Below are 22,009 nucleotides of genomic sequence, written 5' to 3' on the forward strand. Positions count from 1 at the left end.
ATTGAGGCTTCACTCGCCACCGATGTTGGCCAAGGCAATGGAATCAAACGCAAGTTCCCGGGCTCCTAGCACCCTGCGTTAACTGCTGCGCCACCGCTCCCCTGGTCATCTTGTGATGGCCTCCTAAACTAAAAGTGAGGATGTCGACCCCTCTGAAGTTCTAGATTTGAAGCTTTCGTGACTGCAATGATTCATACTCTTAGGTTTTTTCGGTAAAGTCACGTAGGTAAAAAAGAAAAATAAATGATAAAAATAATAGAAATAATAATAGAAATAAAATAATAAATCACGACGTTTCGGAGGCAACACAAGTCTCCGTCATCAGGTGGGACCATCACAGCTAAATTTACTGTATCAGCTAAATTTACTTGATACAGTAAATTTAGCTGTGACGGCCCCACCTGATGACGGAGACTTGTGTTGCCTCCGAAACGTCGTGATTTATTATTTTATTTCTATTATTTTTATTATTTATTTTTTACCTACGTGACTTTACCGAAAAAACCTAAGAGTATGAACCCTCTGAAGTTGGCTGTCAATTTAGATTTTGTTTGATTTCTAAGTGTGATATTTTTCTAAATATCAAGAACGAAAGTGCGTGTAGACTCTAGAATCCCTCTGCCGAGCATCGCTTTTCTGTCTCCGTACCCATTTCGGGAAATAGGCCTCGTGCGCCAGGGTTCTGACTTCAGTGTGTGATCACCAAATGTGTGATTGTAAAAAGCTGCTTTGCGTTTGATTGGGCAACGTAGCCACAGCTGCTTGAGGTAAAGAGTGTTGTCAATGTTTCCTTAATCATTGGAGGATCAATGTTAAACACATGATTCCAAAAGCCGGTGGTCAGCCAAAGTTTGGCTCCATATCTCCAACAAATGAAAGTCAGCAATATTTTTTTGGTTTGTATTCAACCTAAAACATATAATTTTTTTCAAATGTATGACTTCACCGTTTATCAGAATGTGTAGTTGTCAAATTGAAACATTGAATTAATTTTTTCATGATAAATTGTTGGCTTTTGGGTCTCGGTAAAGACCACCAACGATGCTGGCCATGAACCGAAAACAGAAACATTTTAGCTCATGTACACAGCTGACAGGCGGGAAGGAATCCGACGCGTATAGGGCCCTGTATCGTTATTACAACTTGATAGCGCTTAATTCTAGTATATAAGGTCGCGTCCCCTAGAGCTCTCTTCACTCGATACAGAAATTTTGCTGTGACGGTTCCACCTGAAGACGGAAGCTTGTGTTGCCTCCGAAATGTCGTGATTTAATTTAATTGTTTTCTTTTTTAACCTACGTGACTGTACCAAAACAACCAAAGAGTATTGATAGCGCTTACCAGAGGTCGCAAACGGGTTTTGATTCCTACCCGTACCCGTACCCGGCCGCACCAGGGTCGCAAACGGTTATCCGTACCCTCCCCGTACCCGGCCGGGTAAAGGTATGGTACAGGTATCGGGTACCTGATTGCGACCTCTGGGATGAATCCATGTTGCAGGCGCGGGTGGGTTGATTCTAGGAACTTTAATTGTGAGAAGAGACAAGACGTTGGGAAATGAGTGACAAACAGTTACTCACCAGTGACTCACGGTCTACCCGTACCCGGCCGCACCAGGGTCGCAAACGGGTACCCGTACCCGTACCCAGCCGGGTACGGGTAGCCGGGTATCGGGTAGGGTACGGGTATCGGGTACCCGGTTGCGACCTCTGGCGCTTACCGTCCTTCATTGGTGGCAACGCCAAGCGTTGCGAGTGTTGTTTATGATTGTGTACTCACAAATTTGCATTGCTGCCAAGTGAGACGACCGCACAAACCGCATGACCCAGGCTCGCATGTCAGCCCCCTCGCGATGGCTCGGCGCTTTAGCGCTTCGGGCTGGTGATGTCAGGCTGGTTTTGTCCAAGGGGGTTGTGCTCGGGCAAGCGTGTCTTGCATGCGAGGTTAACTCCCATTGCGAAAAAAAAATAACTTGTTTCCCATGCTCCGCACACTTTGTTGTGATCAGACCATGGTTGCCAAACGTGCGGTCGCCCCCCTCCCCTCCCTCCGCTCTCGTTAACTGCTGTCAAGTCATCCAAGCTGGGGACGTTTACGGATCAAGGTTTTTTTTTCCCCAGCGACTTTAGCGCACACCTTGTCCCCCCCCCCCCCCACCCTGCTTAGAGCCCCCCGGGAGTTTGCACATTGGGGGTGAGAGAGTGACCATTCCCCACTGTTGGGCGCTTCTAGAAACAGATAAGCATCTTATTCATATTCTTAGGTTTTTTCGGTAAAGTCACGTAGGTAAAAAAATTAAATTACCTACGTGACTTTACCGAAAAAACCTAAGAATATGAATCCTTGCAGTCACGAAAGATTCAAATGTAGATAAGCAACTAACAAGCCACGAGTGTGTGTTACACACACACACGTGGCTTGTCAACTTTTTTTTGGTATTTGTAATGTCTATGGTTAACTATTTAATAATTTAAAAAAACAAGTTCCCACGAAATATTGAACCCTCCCCCACCCTTTCCTACCCACGATTCGATGAAATGTTTTGACGATTAAGGAATGTAATTTTATTCATTATAATTTGATTCGGTATAATTGAGCCTTTTCTGTTTTTGTCTCATTTGTTACCGCCTCGTCTGTAATGTTCATCGCATCGTTCTGTCTTTGAAGTTTCATTCGTTCTCTTGGCCGAATTGTAACATAAGGTTAAACTAAATTTACCCTGAGATTATCATTAACCTAAATCAGAAATAATAGAGTCTTGTGTGCACGGTCCAGTGCTTGTATCGCGGTTTATGAATCGATTTTAAACAATGAATAGATGCTTCCTTGCTTGCCTTATAATATACTATGTACGAATCTTTTCATCATGACCAGATTCCAAAAGTCATTTCCCATAGCAAGCTTTCTCATTTTCTGTTGACAATGGAGAGGTAACGGTGGTGTAACGGTGGTGTCACGATGCATCAAGTTATCAATCAATTCTTAGCCTTCCCGATGGTCAGAATCGATGCCTTTAAATCCGTATATTTTGCATTTTATCATGATGGCCTTGCGTGACTCCCTCCAGCCACCGAATACTTTTCCTTTCAACCACAAGGTAAAAAAACTAAAACTGATTCTTGTATCAAATCGTCACACTGAAAATGCGGCAAATCGTTTACTCGAAAGGATCCAGAATATTTACGCCTCCCACCTCCTTCGCTGTCCACCGTGCCTTGTTCCCCACTTCGTGAGTGACGGGCAGAAAACTAATTTCTTTTGAACTCTGTCATGCTTGAAGCAGCAGCTTTTGGCTAACCATCTAAGTAAGACGGTCACCGCATCGCACGCTTTCAGGTGCGCTTCTGCGGCCGTCTGAAACGCTCTTCCTTCTCATATTAGGCAGCCATTGGAGCTATGCACTTTAAAATCAACATTGAAAACGAATTTCTTTCGAACTGCTTTTTGTATCTGTTTTGGTGTCCTTCCCCCTGCGCACCTCCGATGAGCAACGGTCGTCTATGTACGGCGCGAAAGAAGTTCAACGTACACACGTTCACACGTGCGACTGCTGCCCCGCGCAGGGCGACACCACTCAGACGGGCGAGGACGCGGCGTTTGGCGGCACAGACACGCTGGAGCAGAAGACCAGCCACATGGGCGGCAGTGGGAGCCGCGCCAGCGTGTGGCTGCAGTGCATGCTCCCCAAGCTCACCGTGCGGCTCTTTGCCAATGAGCGCGACGGCATGGACGGCGCGGCCGCCGCCGGTACAGACACCGTCCTCGCGGCACGCGCGCACGCACGCACGCACGCACGCTTGCACCTAAGCACACGCCGGCTAACGCAACGAGGACTGAGCCGAGCCAGAAATAATACGGCGGGGAATTAATACGTTCTAAAGAGGGTTCTAAGAAAATAAGCGATGCTGCTCTCCGGTGCGATGGTTAGCACACCAGACTCGCGATGCAGGGGTCGCGGGTTCGACCTCCTGGTGCGGCCGTTGAAGCAGTGGTCAAGTCTTTTACATCTTCCCCGTCTCTGTTCACCCGAAAGTGTAAGTGGGTTCACCGGAGTTCGCCGATTGGCACTCCGTGTATGTTGGGCTAAAGTTTTGGGTACTCACATCTATTCCAAAAAGCCTTGCCAATGTGGAAGAAGAGGCCAAATACCCTCTAGAGGCACTCTCTAGAGTTCCTTCACGTTGAGGCTCCCCGCCAACAGTGGTGCGAGCAAGAACATTGCACGGCTGCACCTTTTCCTTTTGTAAAAGAACAAAAACTAAAAACGAAATGGATACCGACAATGCAAACTGAAGGCCGGTCAGAGATTTTTCCGAATATGCCTTGGATTTCCATGCAGAAGTAGTGTGTGGGCCGTAATGTGAGCGTGATGTCTGTTCGCGTCGATTGACGATTTGTAATTCCTGAATCCGCAACGAGAACGCAAACAAGGGCAGGCCTGGGACCGAGGCGCACGCTCCCCAAGCGCAGCGCTTAATTGAGCGCACCAACGCAGGCATTAAATGTCATGGTGCGGCATGGCTCTGTTTAGCGAATAAGCTTACTTGAGAAAAGGAGGTCGTGCGTGTGCTGTTTTTTTCTTCCCCCTCCCCCCACCCCACCCCGCTTCGTGTATGTGTGATTGTGATTTACAACACGTGGTTAATTTGGCTTCCATAATGGAACACCACTACTGACCCTTGAGAAGGGTGTCTCGGAAAGGGCTGGGGTTTGCTAGGGCGCGGGGCGGACGGTTTAACATCCCCACGGAAGGACTGCGAGCTCCGAAATTCTGTGTCCTGTGCACAGCCCTGAGCGGGTGAGGGGACGGTGGGGGGGGGGGGGTGTCACGTGATTGCGTTTGAATGCAGGGAGTTGTTGGGCTCCTAAGAATTGCTCGATACGTCCGGGCTCACTCCGCCCGTGCCGCTCCGAAGCTTCGACGCAAATTGAGAGTGACGTCTCAGCCGTGCATCCTGGCGAAAAAATGTTTTTGAATTAGATAAATAAATTAACATTTCGCAAGCATCGCCGCCGCTTTCTTAAATCCCTGTGAAGGAAATTAAAAAACGTAAAAAGCAATATTTCAATGGGAGCAAAGGAAAACAAACACAATTTGAGACATTACGCAGTCACACAAGCACGTGCATTGAATTTAGCTACTTAATCTAAGAGGCATTTAAACAATTAAATGTACAGATTCATTCCATTGTCTCGGCAGACTCGCAACATCAATGCTTTTCACACGAGTTTGGACTTTTTATTGTTAAACAATGCTCTGTAAAATGCGACGCACATTTCTGTGCCCCCGTGGTCAGCATATGAGAGAAGCCTTTGGAAAGTCGCAGGACGTTGACATTCACATGCAATTTTTGAAAGCAACAGAGAGTCTCCGGATTTTACGGCCAACTTTAAAAACGTGTTTCACGCTATGGCGCTTAAATTTGTCGTACTTTGGAGGATACGTGCGGGTCGAGGCACGCAATGCTGAGCCCGTGCCTTTCGCTGGCCATCGTGCGCCGAAGGGGGTGGTGAGCTGCGTTGCTCCGTGTGTGAGGGGTACGGTTGCCCTGCCATGTGCGCGTTCACAGAGCTCTGTGTGGTTGGCGAGCTTGAGGAGCTCAGCGCCTCCGTGGACATTCAGGACATCTACACCAAGGTGAAGTGCAAGATCGGAAACTTCAACGTAGACCACTTTCGCCAAAGGTGGGTGCTGTGCCTTGAACTTAATGCTCCTCCGTGCGCTGCGTTTGTGCCGAAACTGTGGATGAACGTAAGTTAACCCTTTCCCATTCCGATGACGTACGGCCACGTCGTCAGTTTTTCTTCCGTTTCCATAATAAAACATTATTGGTACCATGGCTCCCACAATGCCATGCGGGAGGGTGCGTTGCACAGTTTGGTGCCCGCTATCATAGAGTGCGGTCAGTGTCGCGACAGTTCTCTGCGGTGAGTACAATGTCTCTAAAAAAACGGTGATATGCCTCTCTAAATAAAATCCTAACCATTTATGAGTCCCGAGGCTCAGCGGTGAACGAGACCCACCCTGCAACTTGCAGATGTCTCTGAACGGGAAAGGGTTAATAGGGCGAGAAGTGGTGGCGCCTTGAACCGTGCACTGCGCTGAGTCTGGTGACCTAAGTTCGATTCGTGGTCACGGCTAACGTCAGTGACGAGTGATGCGTGGGCCAGTTCTGCTCCCCCCCCCTCCCGCCCTGTTCACCAAACTGCACTGACCATTGTGATGAAGTGCGGTCAAACAGCTTCAGTGATCATCAGGCATGGAGAGTCCTTCATCCAGCAGTGAATTGACAAAGGCTGTCGTGAATTAAAACACGGTTTGGTGTTTCTGTCTCTGACAGTAAAACAAGATTTAGTTGTTTCAGCCGATTGGCCTTCAGGAAATGTTAAGGTTTATAGAGAGCCAATCTTAAATATAGTCGAGAAGATATGTGTGTTTAATTGATGCAATATTACGTACGGATGATGGACTCATTTTAAGATTTTCGCATACATGCCAGAAGTTAACATGCGGATTGTCTCACTGAATGAGTTTTCAGAATTTGCGGAAAGCCATTCAGGGGGGTCTTACAGTTGGCCAAATGTGACTCCTGAATTAAAGCTATCATCGTGAAAAGGGCTGTAAATGTGAACAGACCTTATGACAACAAAATGGTCCGTATTGCCATAGGCCTTTGTTGTTACTGTTCCTGATAATGCGTAAAATGTAACTTATTCAAACTTGTAAAATGGCTGACGTGTAAGTTGATCCACAGCACGTACAACAGGAAGATGTGGGTCAGAGCAGGATAGACGGTTAAACGGTGAAGTTATATTTGGTGCTGTTGCCAGAACGTTTAAATTATAATTGCAGTAATATTTAGTTGCTGCACAGTGGGCTTTCTTTCACATGGAAGGCATTCGGGTACGAAAATGTGAAATTTTACGTGAAATAATTAAGTCAGGAAAAGGAAATCGTGATAGGAATGGGATATTGATGTTTTCTTTGCTAAGCCATATGAGCTATTTTGACACATCCCCCACGTTGAATTAAAATATTTCGCGCATGGAATCAAAACAGGTAACAGAATCTACGGCCCGCTAATTCCTAAAAGAGCAAGAAATATCAAACTTCACGTATTTTTTTTTTTTACCATTTGCATTTTTTGACACGAAACAATTAGCTTGTCATTTTAATTTCTGAAGGTTCGACGGGTGGCAAGGTAAACCCCTTGTCTTGAGAAGTTAATTGTGACCGCGGCTTGCGCCTCACACATGCCGGGGAACCGGATCTCCCGTGCGCAACTAAAGAGGGGGCGTGCGGTGGGGGGGGTGGCTGCGTCTGGATCCAGCACCCCCTTGACACCCATTACTTAACAAGCAGCGTGATTAGAAGCCTCGCGTTACATCCCAAACCCATCGGCGGGTGGGGGCGGCGGCGGCGGCGGCGGCAGGGGGGGGGGGCGGTAAAAAAAAAAAATCCATCCGCGGCGTTTGTCGTCAGCTGAAGCAGACGGAAAGCGCGCCCGAAGAACAATGCGGCCGCGCGGCCGTCTGAACGGCAACGGCGGAGTCTCAGCAATTCATTAAAGTCGTGTCGCTCATACGCTCCAGCGCAATTCGTATCGCCGAGAGAGACCCGAAATAAATCGCACCCGTTAGCTGGAGAGTGTAAGTTGTCAGCAGGCGTTGTGGGCAGGCAGGGTTCTTTTTTTTCATCCTTTGGTTATAATAAAAAAAAAATGTATGCATCCCCAGGAGGCTTTAATTTTTGGGGGGCAATTAACCTCGCTTTCAGGGCAAATTGGCTTCATCTCGTGACAGCTGTTCAGTCCTGGGAGTCTTGCTTTACGTTTTACTGGGCATACATTCATGTCTGGATTTCTCCCCCCAACCCCCCTCCTCCTCCCCCCATCATTATGCAAGGAGATGTGTCCAGAGTAAAATTATTTGGAATAGGAACGTGCAATATTTGCGTGGAATATGTACGTATATATGTGTGTGTGTGTGTGTAAAATAACCCCTGTATTGAAAAAAAATTCCCTTCTGCATTTCAGTAAATTCACGCATGAATACACACGGCAACCGTACAGTTTCTTTGCTTAAACAAACTTGTTCATGCTCAAGCAGGCGAGGACACGCGCGCACACCTGCACGCGTGAAGTGCCGCGCTCGTTTAACGCGACGCTGACGACTGTCACACCCGTGCGTCGATTCCACGCGGAGAAGCTGCTGGCGGGCACGTGACGGCCCACCTGTCCCCATACCTCGGTTGCTTGGGGCTCACTCACGGCGATGGCTTTTGCCCGGGGGGCCGCGTACGGGATGACATTTTCGTTTTTCCAGGCCGGATGAACTGTGGAGGGAAGGACACTTTGATGGACTTCTGCTGCTATGTAAAGACAAGCCAGTGGTGAGAATGAGAAAGTGGAGCCCTCGGCAAACTGTTTCTGATTGCTTTTTATTTTCCTTTGGGGGTCTGTTTTTCCTTCCTAGTGTTTTTCCTCAGCAGCCTGCAAGGGCCGCCTATTCAGATCCGTGTGCGTGCGTGTGTTTGTACATGAATGTGCGTCTGTTCGCTGGCCTGTGTGTGTGGAGGCATGCTAACGTTGTGTGCTTGGCTCGATTTCAAGAAGCACATGCCATTAATATTACAGGAAGGCCAATTAGACAGCCTAGGGAGAGGAGAGGCATAAATAATGAGGAAAAATGATTAAGGTGGCTCAGTGTAGTATTTGGAGAAAATTGCCATTTTCCTGAAGCCTTGGTCACATAATTCATGACCCATAAACCAAGAAAGTTTAAAAAAGATGAAGTCACCAGTTAATTTAAGCAGATAGTCTTTCATTTCCCATGCTATGATCATTATTAATGAGTACAGAAGACAAGTTTTGGACACACAATATACCACATGAATGCTTTAATTTAAATAACGGATGCAAACAAATGTAAATACCGAGCTACTGATACTGAAAAGAAGGGGGGGGGAGGGTAAAAAGCATGTAAATTATATGACCAATTGTCCTATTAATATAGTAACACAACACCTACGTATGAATAATTAAACATTTCAAAGTTGAAGCCGCTGAGTCCCAGTGGTATGTTGTTTTCCTAGCTTGCGGGTGGCTTACAGGGGAGGCAAAGTTGTACTCAGTAGGGCCAAACCGCACGTGTGCTCATTTGTCCTTCCATCACCATTACTGAGCCAGGCTCCTGTTACAGAATCTGCCAAATGCGCCCCCCGCACCCACCTTCATCGCTCACAAGCCGCGCAGCTTTTAAGAGAGCCCGTTGCCGTCAGCTCCTCTGGTTTTGCGAACATCTTTGCCAGCGTCTGCCCCCCCCCACCCCCCCCCCCCCCCCCCGGTGCTTTTCCGTAAAAAAACCTCACATTTCAGCCAATCTCAACGGAAATCGCTCGGGGAGAATCGTCCGGTGCTGCTTGTGATATTCCTTCCTTTTTTCTCTTGCGCTTGGCGGTGTTCGCTCGCGCTCCCTCGCTCGTGACGAACGTCTCCGGTTTCAGGTGTTCGCTGGGCGAGCGGCGACGCCTCGCCGTGCCCGAGCGCGATCGGTGGGCGGTGTGGTGGTGGTGGGGGGGGTGATCGTAACAAAATCCCGCCGACCGTGTTGGGGGCTCTCGATCCACGCTTTGTGATTGCCGGTGATCCCATTGCTCCGAGGCTTCTCTCCTTTTGAGGGGGGTCTGTTTCTCACCTGTTCCTGTGCCTGCCCCGCCGTCTGTGTCCGTCTGTCCGTCCGTCCGTCTGTCTGTCTCTCTTACGCGTGCCGCTCAGCCTGCCCGGAGGGCCCATTTGCCTGGGTGGGCGGGGAGGGGTGATCTTGTCATGCACTGACAAGATGAACAGACGCACTTTCCTGGTGAGGCCGCTCTCCAGGCAAGACCCCTTCAGCCACCTCTCTGCCTTCTTTCCTTCCGTAAGGGACCAAATCTGCCGCCTCTAAGCACCTTCTTGATTCGTTTCGTCGTTGTTCTTACTCGTGGTGGCCGCGGTGGCTTTTTCCGCATTTCATTGTTCGCATCCAATAATGAGCACGCACGGTGCGGGCAGTTTCAGCTTGATTTAGAGGCAGACAGATTCATGTTCACGCTGAACTCTCGATTATCCTTCGGAGGGGGGAGCATGGTCCGGGTTGCTGATACGATATATTTGCAAGGGCAGATTTGATTACTCCAATTACTAGCTGCTCCTCACTCGTTATGGGACAGTGACCCGGGACATTTTGCCCCCTTTCTAGTAGGCAAACAATACCGGTATTTTTATTGCCTAATTTATGGACGTTTTGCGTAATCCATGTTTTGGTTTTATCTTGTCCACCCTTCTCTTAATTGAATTTATCTTGGCCACCCCAATAGTACTGGATAATCGCGAGTTATCTGTGTTCAGGTAACATTTGTAAGCAACCGAGTGTAATTTTAATTTTAGTCCATATTTGCAACAAAAACACAATTAAGCTACTCGTCTTTCATCAGACACTTAAAATTATAATGTTGAAATGCTACTAGTTATTAACAATATTACTTCTGACATCTTTAGCAGCCAGCATATTTGCCACTATTTATTTGTTCACAAGTGTAATCTATGCTTCTATTTTTTTTTTATTAATCCACCACAAGCAAGGCACTGCATTTCAATAACTCATTAAACTAACGGTAACCGTCTTCTGGCTATAAGTTACTGATTTGCGTCACGACACTTGTGTAATACTGGTAGGAGTGGTGGCACAGTGTTCAGCGCACTGCGCTATGAACCCATTCATTGCTGACGACAGCGCACCAGTCAGTGGCGAGTAATATCAGAGCTGGTTGTGGGCCCCCTCCTTTACCAACCCACACTGACCGAGTTTTAGTTGAGCTCCTTAGATACTATCACCTTGGGGTTTCTACCCCTTCTCGGCCTCGCTGCCCTTCTCGGCACGTAAATATTTAGAGATGAGAAGGGATTTTCCGATGGCCAATTCCCGTCGCCCAATACGGTCCACCGTTCCGCATTCGCCAATTCCCTCCGCATGTACAGACTTCATATTGGTCGTGGTGAAAATGCTGCAGACGCGACGGGACACATGGACGCGACGGGACGCACACGGACAGGACGGGACACACACAGACGCGATGGGACACACACAGACGCGATGGGACACACACAGACGCGATGGGACACACACGGACGCGATGGGACACACATGGACGCAATGGGATGCACACGGATGCAACGGGACGCACACAGACAGGACGGGATGCACACAGACAGGACGTGACACACACAGACGCGATGGGACACACACGGAAGCGACGGGACGCACACGGACGCAACGGGACGCACACAGACAGGACGGGACGCACACAGATGCAACGGGACGCACACAGACGCAACGGGACGCACACGGACGCATAAAGCGACGTTGGGCTCATTGACCCATTTTTTTCTCCTTTTTCCTTTCGACGTAGACGGCGGGCAAGCTGCTGGAGACCTCGCAGCAGCAGCAGCAGCAGCAGCACGGCTTCCTGTCGCTCACGTACACGCGGGCGCTCACGCGCAACGTGCGCCAGCGCATCTCGTCGCGCCAGGAGCGCGTGTCGCGCAGCCTTCACCGCGGCGACGCTCCGGACACTGGGCCCTCGCACCTGCACGAGGTGCTCGTCAGCCTGCAGCCTTCGACCTGGTGCTGCACTACCCGCTGCTGCGCACCGTCGCGTCGCTGCTGGACGCGGGCGGCGGCGAAGCCGCCCGGCGATCTCCGGCCGCCGGCAAGCGAGCGGCGCCGGCGGGCTCCACCGTCGGGCAACCCGTGAAGCAGCACGCGCTGTCGTCCCGCGGGCTCCCCCTGCTCTACCTGAACACGAGCGTCATTCGCGTGTTCGTGCCGCAGAGCGAGGGCAAGCAGCAGCAGCAGCCGGCCACAAGTGCGTATGCATGTTTGTTGAACTTCTTTCGCGCCGTACATTGCCAACCGTGATGATCGGAGGTGCGGGGGAAGGATGATAAACTAAAGACAAAAAGCAGTTCTAAAGAAATGAGTTTACAATTTAGATTTGAAAGTGCGTAGCTCCAGTGGATTCCTAATTTAGGAAGAGCATTCCAAATGGCGGCGGAAGTGCATCTAAAAGCACGTGATGCGGTGATCGTCTTTGTTCGATGGTTAGCCAAAAGCCGCTGTGAGGATGACTGTAAAATTGTTTTCTATAGGCCTATCCTTTTCAATGTAATACTGGGCTTAACCGATATCATATTTTGGAATTCTACTAACGTAACTAATTGCTATTTTTCCATAGGCACCTCTGCTCCCAAGGAAGACACGCTTGTGTTGAAAATAGGATCCATCAGCCTGGCGCCTGTGGCAGATAACCCGCTCACCAGGATCGTTATTCGCAAAGATATTTTCCAGTAAGTGCACACGAGGCACCGCACACGTGGCCAGTGTAAGACAAATTGTCTGCACAGTTCCATGATAATTCAGCATTGCATGCATGTATATTGAACTTAGTTCGCATTGTACGTAGCCAACCGTGCGAATCAGAGGCGCGGGGGAAGGACAACGAACTAAACACACGCAACAAAGGACGTCAGTATATTGGCATTAGCTAAACTCTAAGAAATTAATGATTTTGTAGTGTGTTACTGGCCATATGCATCAAAGCATTCCATTCTGGGGGTTCATGTTAGGTCAGAATACCAACAATAAATGAAGGATATTTGAAAGTGGTAGTTTTAATTACTCACATATTTGATAAGTGGGCATCGTTTGTGCCTCTGTTGTTAGCTTTACAATGTGTGATTTCTGATTCATATCCCCACGTGGCATTTCTGTTATTGAACGGTCAATAACACTTCAACTGCCTCCGATAAGCAAATGGTCCAGAGTGCTCTTGCCAATAACATTTGGTAATCCCGCAGCATTTGTTTAACAAGCCTGATGAGACCCAAGTCTGATGAGACCCAGAAGGTTAAAACCGGTCCAGAGGTTTCTGGATAAAGAAAAAAAAATCTGCTCGATAATATCAGTGTGGAGAGCCAATAATAGGCCGATGGACTGAACAAGATTTGGAGTCATACGCACGCATGAGTAAAACTGCGTGATGACGAAACCCAATCCTCATGAGGCCCAAAAGGTTTAAAACGGTCCAGAGATTTTTGGATAAAAAAAAAAATATTTTTTCTGCTCAATAATATCGGTGCGGAGAGCCAATAGGCCGATGGCGTCATACGCAGAGAGTTCTTCTTCTACAAGTGCAGTAGCAAGTTACATTTGCGTAGGCTGCAACACGTCACCACTGTGCTGCCCGCTTATGTAAACAATTACTAATTTGCGACATTAAGCCTAGAGGGTTACAGCGTCACCTTTTAACAATCATCACGCGCCGCGTTGGCGTGCTCTTCACAGTAAATTGCGCCGGGCTCGTATCCGTTACTTGGGGGCAATTTTTAGTCGCCATTTCCTCTCCCGGCGACTACGATTGCTTACAGGGGGGGGCAGTGGCGCAATCGGGAAAGTGGCACCGGATCGCGATGTCAGGAATTTCGCGTGGGGAGCCGCCAGCCTAGAGAAAAGCAAAAAAAAATCTACAATCAGTGACTTGGAACGCGGTAATTACGCAGGAGTAAAAAAAAAAGCGTTGTGAATAATGCCAAGAAAGCATTGGTACGTGCGGATACTTGGGGTGCGATATCAAAACAATGTCTTAATTGCTGAAGGATGAGCAATTGCTTATTTAGTCTGTGTTGTGTGGCCGTCCGCCAGCAAAACGAGTTTGAATTCGGTTTATCGCATACAGTGCACTCGTATTAATCCATGACTCATATTTGTTGATGCTATGATATGTATTAGTGGCTAAAATGAATTAATATTTTATTTTGTTACAGTTTAGAGTTCTGTTTGAGGGAGGCTTTAATGAATCATTATGCAGGAGTCGTCATTTCTGTGGTTATGGTTTAAAGTTCTATATATTTTCACAGCTGAAAAAGGCGACGCAAATTTTTCTTCCGTTGTAAAGCACTCGCAGCTATATTACCAACTCCTAATCGCGCCTTCAGTTCAGTTCATTTATTAGGATTTACCCTGTGGGCCATTTGGCTCTTGATTTGGGTTCAACCGCAACAAATAATAAAATTACAAATGAATTGTACACAAATCTAAACATCACATCAACAGACTAAGGTGACAGACGGGCGTGTTAGAACAGCTATCGTGAATGCGTACAACAAGCTTGAACTGTTAAAACATAGCCAACTAGAATACCGAGAACTAGACTTGCAGCTCCCACGAAGTGGCTCTATTCTTGGTAAAATGTTTTGCTCAAATCAACAAAGGTTATCAATTAAACCTCATCAGACGTGCATGGCATATTTCAAAATAAATTACTCACTTGATGCCAATTGGATTCCTGTACAGTGCAACTTATCTTGTTCTTGTTGCATATTTGTCAGGCGTTTTCTGATGAGGTCATTCTTTGTTCATTCATGTCTGAGTTTAGCTACTTGAGTCACAGACACTTTCACCTAATTTTTCTTTCCGAATTGCTCCAAGCCGTTAGAGAATAGAGAATACTGTGATGTTCATCGAGATATATCCCAAATGTGTCTCAAGTGTATTGTTTTAAACCTGTTTAACACGTAGGCTTTCGCGACCAATATCATCCATAATGGAGGTTTTTTGGGTTCGATCGCGTAAATATATAAAAGTGTCGTTAAAACCCGCCACCACCCGACACAGCCAACTAGTAAGGGTTATCACGTAAACAGAACGTGGTCAATTCGTTGCTAGTACAGCATCACCGGTGTGTTGGAGAGCCAAGCCACAACATTTACAATCCGAGTACGACGTTTCGCCAGTAATTACAACCAGCTTCATCAGGCGACAGCCATATTTGTGGAGAAGTCCACCTGTTTCGTTCTTTATATAGAGGCGTAGATGTGGTGACCACACTTCTGCGCTCTTGCGCAAAGCCCCGCCTGGATGAAGGCTGTTAATGGGAGTTGCTGGACCATACTTGGCCATGCTGGTCAGTGCGATTTAAAGTAATTTCTAGAACTGGTTAAGATATCATTCGCCGCTGGTGTTGGCCTGGCCAGGAGCCAAACCCATGTCGCTGGTTTGATAGCGCAATGCAGCTAACCACTGCACCACCGTTCCACCCCAAAATCTTTGTAGAACCGTATGTAAAAAGCCGTTTATTTAAATGTTTTATCTAATTATGCTCTGCCAGTCTAAGTATCTGTCCTCAAAGTTAATCCATGAGTTTCGTTTCCAGTTGTATTGATCCATATTCTTTCTTAAGCGGGCAATGCGCATCCTGCCATATCTCTCATGATGTCGAAAAAAAATATTATCTTTCATTTGGTCACACAGCCAAAAAAATGTAATCTGGTAGATCAATAGCATTGGTTTAACCAAGCTTGACTGCTGATGAGACACTGCATGTCAAAGGTGATCCAGAGTTTACTTGTACTGAACCAATTCGGCCGAAAAATATTCACTTCCAGGAGCCCATTTGTCCAACAGGAGAGGGGAGACAAATATGGGAAGATGCACGTTGCTTGCTCGTTTATTTTGTGGCTTATATTCCCCACAAATGATTTTGTGTTACATTTTCTTTAAGGGCGAGCTAGGGGCCATTATCTCCACAGCATTGCAAGCCTTCTCCGGTATATATTTTCAGCAACTATCATTTAATCTCATTTGCTTGTCTCCATTGCTGTATCATCAGTCTTAGTAACCCTCACTTTTACATGCATTCCTCACAGTATTTGTATCATCGTTTTACGCGTTTAATAAGCTGCTTATCTGTGATGCCACGTGAGTGACGCCCGGAGCGATATATTTTTTTCCCTGATGTGGAATTTGATGCAGAAAATTTTACAAAAACGTAAAATTACGGAAAGAAGCAGGGGGAGAGGTGGATGCTTTGAATTACACTGAGAGACAGAAAGAGCAACTCACGCATCAGAGAAGGCGCGCAAGTTAGAGACATCATCGTAACCATTAAATGATAGCAAGCGGGCTTGTGTTGTATCGACAAGGCTCGATTATTGCAACTCACTACTTCACGGGACGTTTGTCAAAAAACATTACCAAGCTGCAGCGTGTACAAACTACTTTGGCATGTGTCGTGATGGGCACTGCAAAACCTGACCATGTCCGTCCGGTGCTTGCTGAGCTGCATTGGCTTCTGCTGGCCGAGCGAATACATTATAAGGTCGTAACTCATTACGCACAAAGTGCTTGCCACAAACGAACCACAATACCTCGCTGATCTCGTCAAAGGAGCATAAACCATCACGCGAACTCCGGTCAGCGCTTTTGGCTAGCCATCGAACAAATACGGTCACCGCATCGCGCGCTTTCAGATGTGCTTTTGCGGCCGTCTGGAACGCTCTTCCTTCCGATATTAGGAAGCCATTGGAACTATGCACTGTTAAATCAACATTGAAAACTCATTTCTTCAGGATTGCTTTTTGTGTTTAGTTTGTTGTCCTTCCCCCTCGCCTTTGATTAGCACGGATGGTGACGTACAGTGCGAAAGAAGTTCAACATACATTGTATCGGACACGTCGCTGGGAGCGATGTTGACGGGCAGATGAGGCTACTAACGGAAGGTAGGAACGTGCTCGTCAGGACGTCCACTGTGAGGATGGAGTGACAAAATCAGCTTCTGTGAAGGAGCTAAATGGATTTTTACATCTCAGTCATTGGATGGGTTGGGGAGTTCTTTATCCAAAAGTGGATAGATCATGTCTGATGATGATGATGGTTGGTGTGTCAATCTGGGTAGGTGTGTTTAACGCTGATATCACATTAACCATCATTGCAAATTGTCCCACATTAGGCGACGCATATGGACATGTCCTTATTATCGTAAATGGAGGCCGGTGATGTTTTTTTCTTCTCATTCTAGTTTGTGTGTGTTCACCGGATGTATAGAATCATAACGTATCCAATTTACATGCTTTTCCACTGTTGCTTTACGTCCCAGTTTTGCCAATCAACGCGCCACTGGTCTCCGTCACTAGCGGCGGGGACAATCGCCAAGTCCAATGAGTGCTGACCATTTCATGACAAAATGTGATTCTCTCCTGCCCATTTGTTATTTTCAATCGGCACGTTTTGAGATTAATAATAGGCAAATATTTTATCTCGCATGATTTCGTCCAGCGACAAATGTGAATGTAAATTTTTCTCCCCAATTAAGTTATAAAAAAAAGAACGTCCACTTTTTTGGTTACCAACTTGTGCAGTTGATGAAGCAGCAACAGTTATTCGTACTTTTAAATAAAAGCACGTACAATCGCACAAAAGGAGCTCAATTATGCATAAATATGTCCACATTGCGATCATCTAATTAATTTAAACCGCACAACATAGAGTCTCACTAACGACACTTTCCCTAACAGCCTCAAACGACTGTACACAAACAGGGATCGTTGTATTTCAGCACGAATGTACAATCGCAGGCTGACCCGAACCTAACTCACTTTCAGCTCAAACATATTATCTCAAGATACGTTCACACGCATGCATTATTGTATCTCACGTTCGGATGCTTGTGCACACCAAAGTCACTGTGCATGTGTTCAACGACATTTATTTTTGCTCGTTAATGAATTAGTCTTAACGAGGCTTGTCTGCTCAGATATGGACAATTTGTCACGTTTAATGACGTGTTTGTGTTCACAATCGGTGATGACGAGTCGGGACTGGTTTCTTTTTTTACGTGACTGCTGGACGTTGAGCAGTGTTAGAGAGACGAGACTGCCGTGTCCCTGTCGAGGCTGCACGTCGGTGAAAAAGAGCGTCGTAGCTCATTGGATTTCTGCAGGATATGCAGGGTGCTTCAAAAGAAACGTTAACACTTGTATGGGACTATCGTTTTTGATGGAAAATGAACGGATAATACTTCACCGTAACATGATAACAAATGTAATGTTAATAGCTTCAACAAGTCAAAGAGTCTAAACTTGTTCGCCGTAATTGTCAACGCGTGCCTGGAATCTTCTCCAGGTGGTCTCCAGAGGCCGGAGGCACATTTCTTGTGTTATTGTCGTAAATTGTCGGAAGTGTTAACATCTTTTTGAAGCACCCTGTTTACAGATTCTGCGACTGGGCAGAAAGGACCAGTATGAACCAAAGGAAAACTTGTGCTAGCGTTAACAAAAAAGGATATATATATGTAAAAATGTTAAATATATCCGTAACATGTTATGGGACATGCTGTCTTGTAAAACGTGATACTAAAATGTGAAAGCCCATTATCCATCGTTTATATAACGTAAAACTAACAAAGGAGGATGGGACACAGGGATAGCTGTTTAAGTATGAAAGTAAGGAACAGTTTAGGCTCACGGCCTGGAAGATGTCACTCTTTTTTTTTTACAAGTGGACTCTTGAAGACACTGATGTTTTATGCAGGAGAGGCACCCGCTGAAGAAACACTCAGAAGTGTATACGTTTCAGTTTGTGATTAAAAGCACAGCACTATAACTCAGATTTATGTTTACAACTGAACCTTAACGTTGAACAGTGTTGTGCGCAGGCTTTTTTTGGAAAATCTCAATTATTTACTGGCCAAACACATTATCGCACAGGGTCAATTGAATACGATACGTAGGCATCTCTTCTTACAAGGCGTTATCGTGTCCACCAACTATCGTTCTATCTCGAGGTACTTAGAAAGTTATGACAAAAGCTCACGATGTTATTCCATTGTGAAGGTGGTCGCAGACCAGTAATACAGATGGGGATCGGGGGGAGAATTGACGCTTGATGACTTATGAAAGTTTGGGTTACACGTCGAATACCCAACTCAATTACTCAGCAACGCTGCATCTTACGACCACGCTCTGCACTCAGGAGTGTCATTGAGTGTGTCTCTCTGTTATCAATGAGACACGGATAACCCTTCGGTTCAACCTAGGTGAGCTGTAACTACATTTACAGCCCTATGGGGACCTCATTTGCCAGTAAAAATATGATAATTGGTTCTTTACCCTTCTATCTGGCAACAAAACTGACACCTTTTTGCAAGGAGTCATGTTTGCATAGACCGCAATACCTGCAGTCATAAATACAAACAAAAGACATAACTCTGATAATGTGCACTGTCCTTGAAGTTGATTGGTCCACACCCGAGACAGCTTTCCTTCGAGCCTAGTCTCATATGGGTTGGACCAGATGACGCCAAAATGCGCACAACTCAAGGACAATGCACCATCAGAGTATGAGAGCTCGGGGCAAGCATCTACACTATGGGGACCTCATTTGCCAGTAAAAATATGATAATTGGTTCTTTACCCTTCTATCTGTCAGAGTTATGTCTTTTGTTTGTATTTATGACTGCAGGTATTGCGGTCTATGCAAACATGACTCCTTGCAAAAAGGTGTCAGTTTTGTTGCCAGATAGAAGGGTAAAGAACCAATTATCATACATTTACAGCCTTTTGTCAATCCACTGCTGGATGAAGGCCTCCCCACGCTGTGTCTGTCGTGGGGGTTGTTTGGCTTAATCTTTCTGGTTTGTGCGGGTTGCTAAAGGTGGGGTCCCGAGACCGGTTCAGATGTTACTCACCATTGATGTTAGCCGTGGCCAGGAATCAAACTCAGGTCGCCAGTTCTCGTAGTGCAGCACCCTAACTAAACTACATAGATTTTACCAGGTATGGCCCACTGCGCTATTTAACTCTTTTTCAGAAGCGACCTGGCCACAAATGATAGCTCAACAAAGTGGCTTATCACGTGGACATTTACAGCAGCCAAAAACCGGAGGGCCCGAGGAAAAATTCACGCGACCACGGGGAGAGAGAACTTGCAAACTCCAAATATACGGCAGGCGTCAGGGTCTTTATTGAACCCACGACCTCCTGTATGCCAGGCGAGGGAGTTAACCTCTCCGCCACAGCGGCAACCGTAGCTACAGTAACGGTGCGTATCGTCGTACGGATTCAGTTGATGAATGCTCTTCCTCATTGATAAATTTGCAGACAATCGAGACTGACAGACGTCAAAAATATTTCAAGGCGTTCTTTAAATGAAGGTGAAAATTGTATACTTTCCACGCGCAGGATATCAATGATGTAGGCAAAGATGTGAGAACATTTAAATGGTCATAAACTTGCCAGTGGAAATAAGTATATTGTAAAAATTGTTGCATAGTCATTAAATATTACATAACAAATGTCTTGTAGTTATGTAAATTAACTTGTGTGAGCAATTACATTAAACGGATATGATTAATTGGGGTTAATGTGTCATGCGAAAGATTAATGTATCCGTTTAAACATGTCGCTTGTATTTACAACAATGTCGCACTGCGTTTTTTCTCGGGCCTAAGTATTGTTATTCCCGACGTGTAGTTTCACAGGTTCAGTGTTAAAACATTTCATTTAATTTCCGTGTCTTATTTAAACAAAAAATCGAGAGAATACAAAACTGCTACAGTTTGACAATCCCTTTAAAATAAATTAAATACATCTTCCGCGTATTAGCCCAATTGGCAATCATGAAAATTTTACCCTCTCAATACGCACAATACCCGATATGGTAACATATATCATATGAAATGTTTACAGGGGTTTCATTCATGGCTGGTTAAGCTCTCGTTTTAATTAAATGACAGCAGTACACTTACGTTAAATTAAGAGACGCGGCACAAAATGTTAGTTTTTTTGTTGTTGTTGTAAATAATGCACATTCTTTGTCAACGGCGCACAGGGTACCTCTCATGGCATCATTGCACAGTGCACGACATTGTTCAGGGCTGTCGTGCCGGCCGCAGAGCAACTGAATGTGATCAGCCCAAGTCGTGTGAATTCGACTCGTCCGCCTGGCTCGCTGGGCCCCCGTCGCGCCAGTGGCATCACTTTTTTGAGCCGAGTGCTTCGGTGCGGATGACACACAGGAATCCGTGGGCACAGACGCAGGCTTTGTAAGAGATCTGATAGGGAAACGTTTGCATTTGGCATTTTGCTTTGTGTGTGTGCCAGAAACCATACGAATTCGTAGGAAGTGTTAAGGAAAAAAAAAATTCTGATGGAATAAAATTCCCCAAATGAGGCATTGTGGTGTGACTCAGTAGTGGTGGGAATGTCTGGGATCTTTACGGGAAAAGTTTGATTTCTTTTCCCTGTTTTTCCCATGCTCGGGTATTACGAATGTCGCTAAATTAAGGCCCTACGCTAAGCTCCGGACTGCTTTTAAATCAAACTTGCACGTCTTAACCTAGTCACGTCTTTTGTTATCACATTTCCATGGATGAAGGTAAGAGTGTGTAATTGAACTTACATTTTTGTCGTTGTTGTTGTTGTTAATTGTTGTTTGATGTCAGCTGTGGAACTGCAATGAATAACATAATTACCGTAGGCGACTTTTTTGCTCTTTAGTCTTGCTACTGTCCTTTAGAACTATCGCTTTATTGAAATTACTTTAAGACGCGCAGTGTACTTCACGTGGATCGCATTTCGCTAATGTCCTTTCAGCGCGTTCCTTTGTACCTATCGTGCAGATTGTTGCTGTATACAGTGCACACACAAGGAGCATCTGGCAAACATTTTTTGCAGGTCTTTATTGGCAACGGATACTATATTTAGGAACACTTGTCAGTTCAGTTGAAGGTACCGGCTAGTCGCCTGGCGCTTCGGTTACAAGTTTACCCACTTAAAAGTGGCTGTAATTATTTTCTTGAAATTATACATGTAAAAAAAAACCAGGAATACATACTAGTACTTGTAATATCTTTATTATATTATTCATATCATTGACAGTTTACATGCTTTTTTTACAGCAACGCAGATTGTTTCCTCTTGCTAGGGGGCCGGCATTGTTAACGTGCAACAACACGTGTCTGTGCTTCCAATTTACACGTTAATCCGGTGCCCGTACGTTTTCCTTCGCGATCGATCATATTTCGAGCCACTCCTCAATGAAGACAAAGCATCCCCCACGTATATGAACAAAGCCCACGAACGTCTGATGGCCCTTGCTCACTTGTCAGCTTTGGCATCAAACCCTACAGGAGGTG

The 22,009-nt window shown here is 46.1% G+C and overlaps 1 protein-coding gene across 1 annotated transcript in view; it reads left to right on the plus strand.

Moving 5' to 3' along the window:
• The window catches only part of VPS13B (vacuolar protein sorting 13 homolog B), a 301,109-nt gene that overhangs the window by 180,054 nt on the left and 99,046 nt on the right, over positions 1 to 22,009 (plus strand). Inside the window, 6 exon segments of the mRNA XM_061554219.1 lie at positions 3,564 to 3,747; positions 5,571 to 5,685; positions 9,777 to 9,918; positions 11,450 to 11,651; positions 11,654 to 11,905; positions 12,275 to 12,386. Coding sequence (XP_061410203.1) covers positions 3,564 to 3,747; positions 5,571 to 5,685; positions 9,777 to 9,918; positions 11,450 to 11,651; positions 11,654 to 11,905; positions 12,275 to 12,386 — 1,007 coding nt within the window.

This window comes from Lethenteron reissneri, chromosome 19 (genome assembly GCF_015708825.2).
Source record: "Lethenteron reissneri isolate LAM-NWPU_2019-01 chromosome 19, ASM1570882v1, whole genome shotgun sequence".
Lineage (NCBI taxonomy): Eukaryota > Metazoa > Chordata > Hyperoartia > Petromyzontiformes > Petromyzontidae > Lethenteron > Lethenteron reissneri.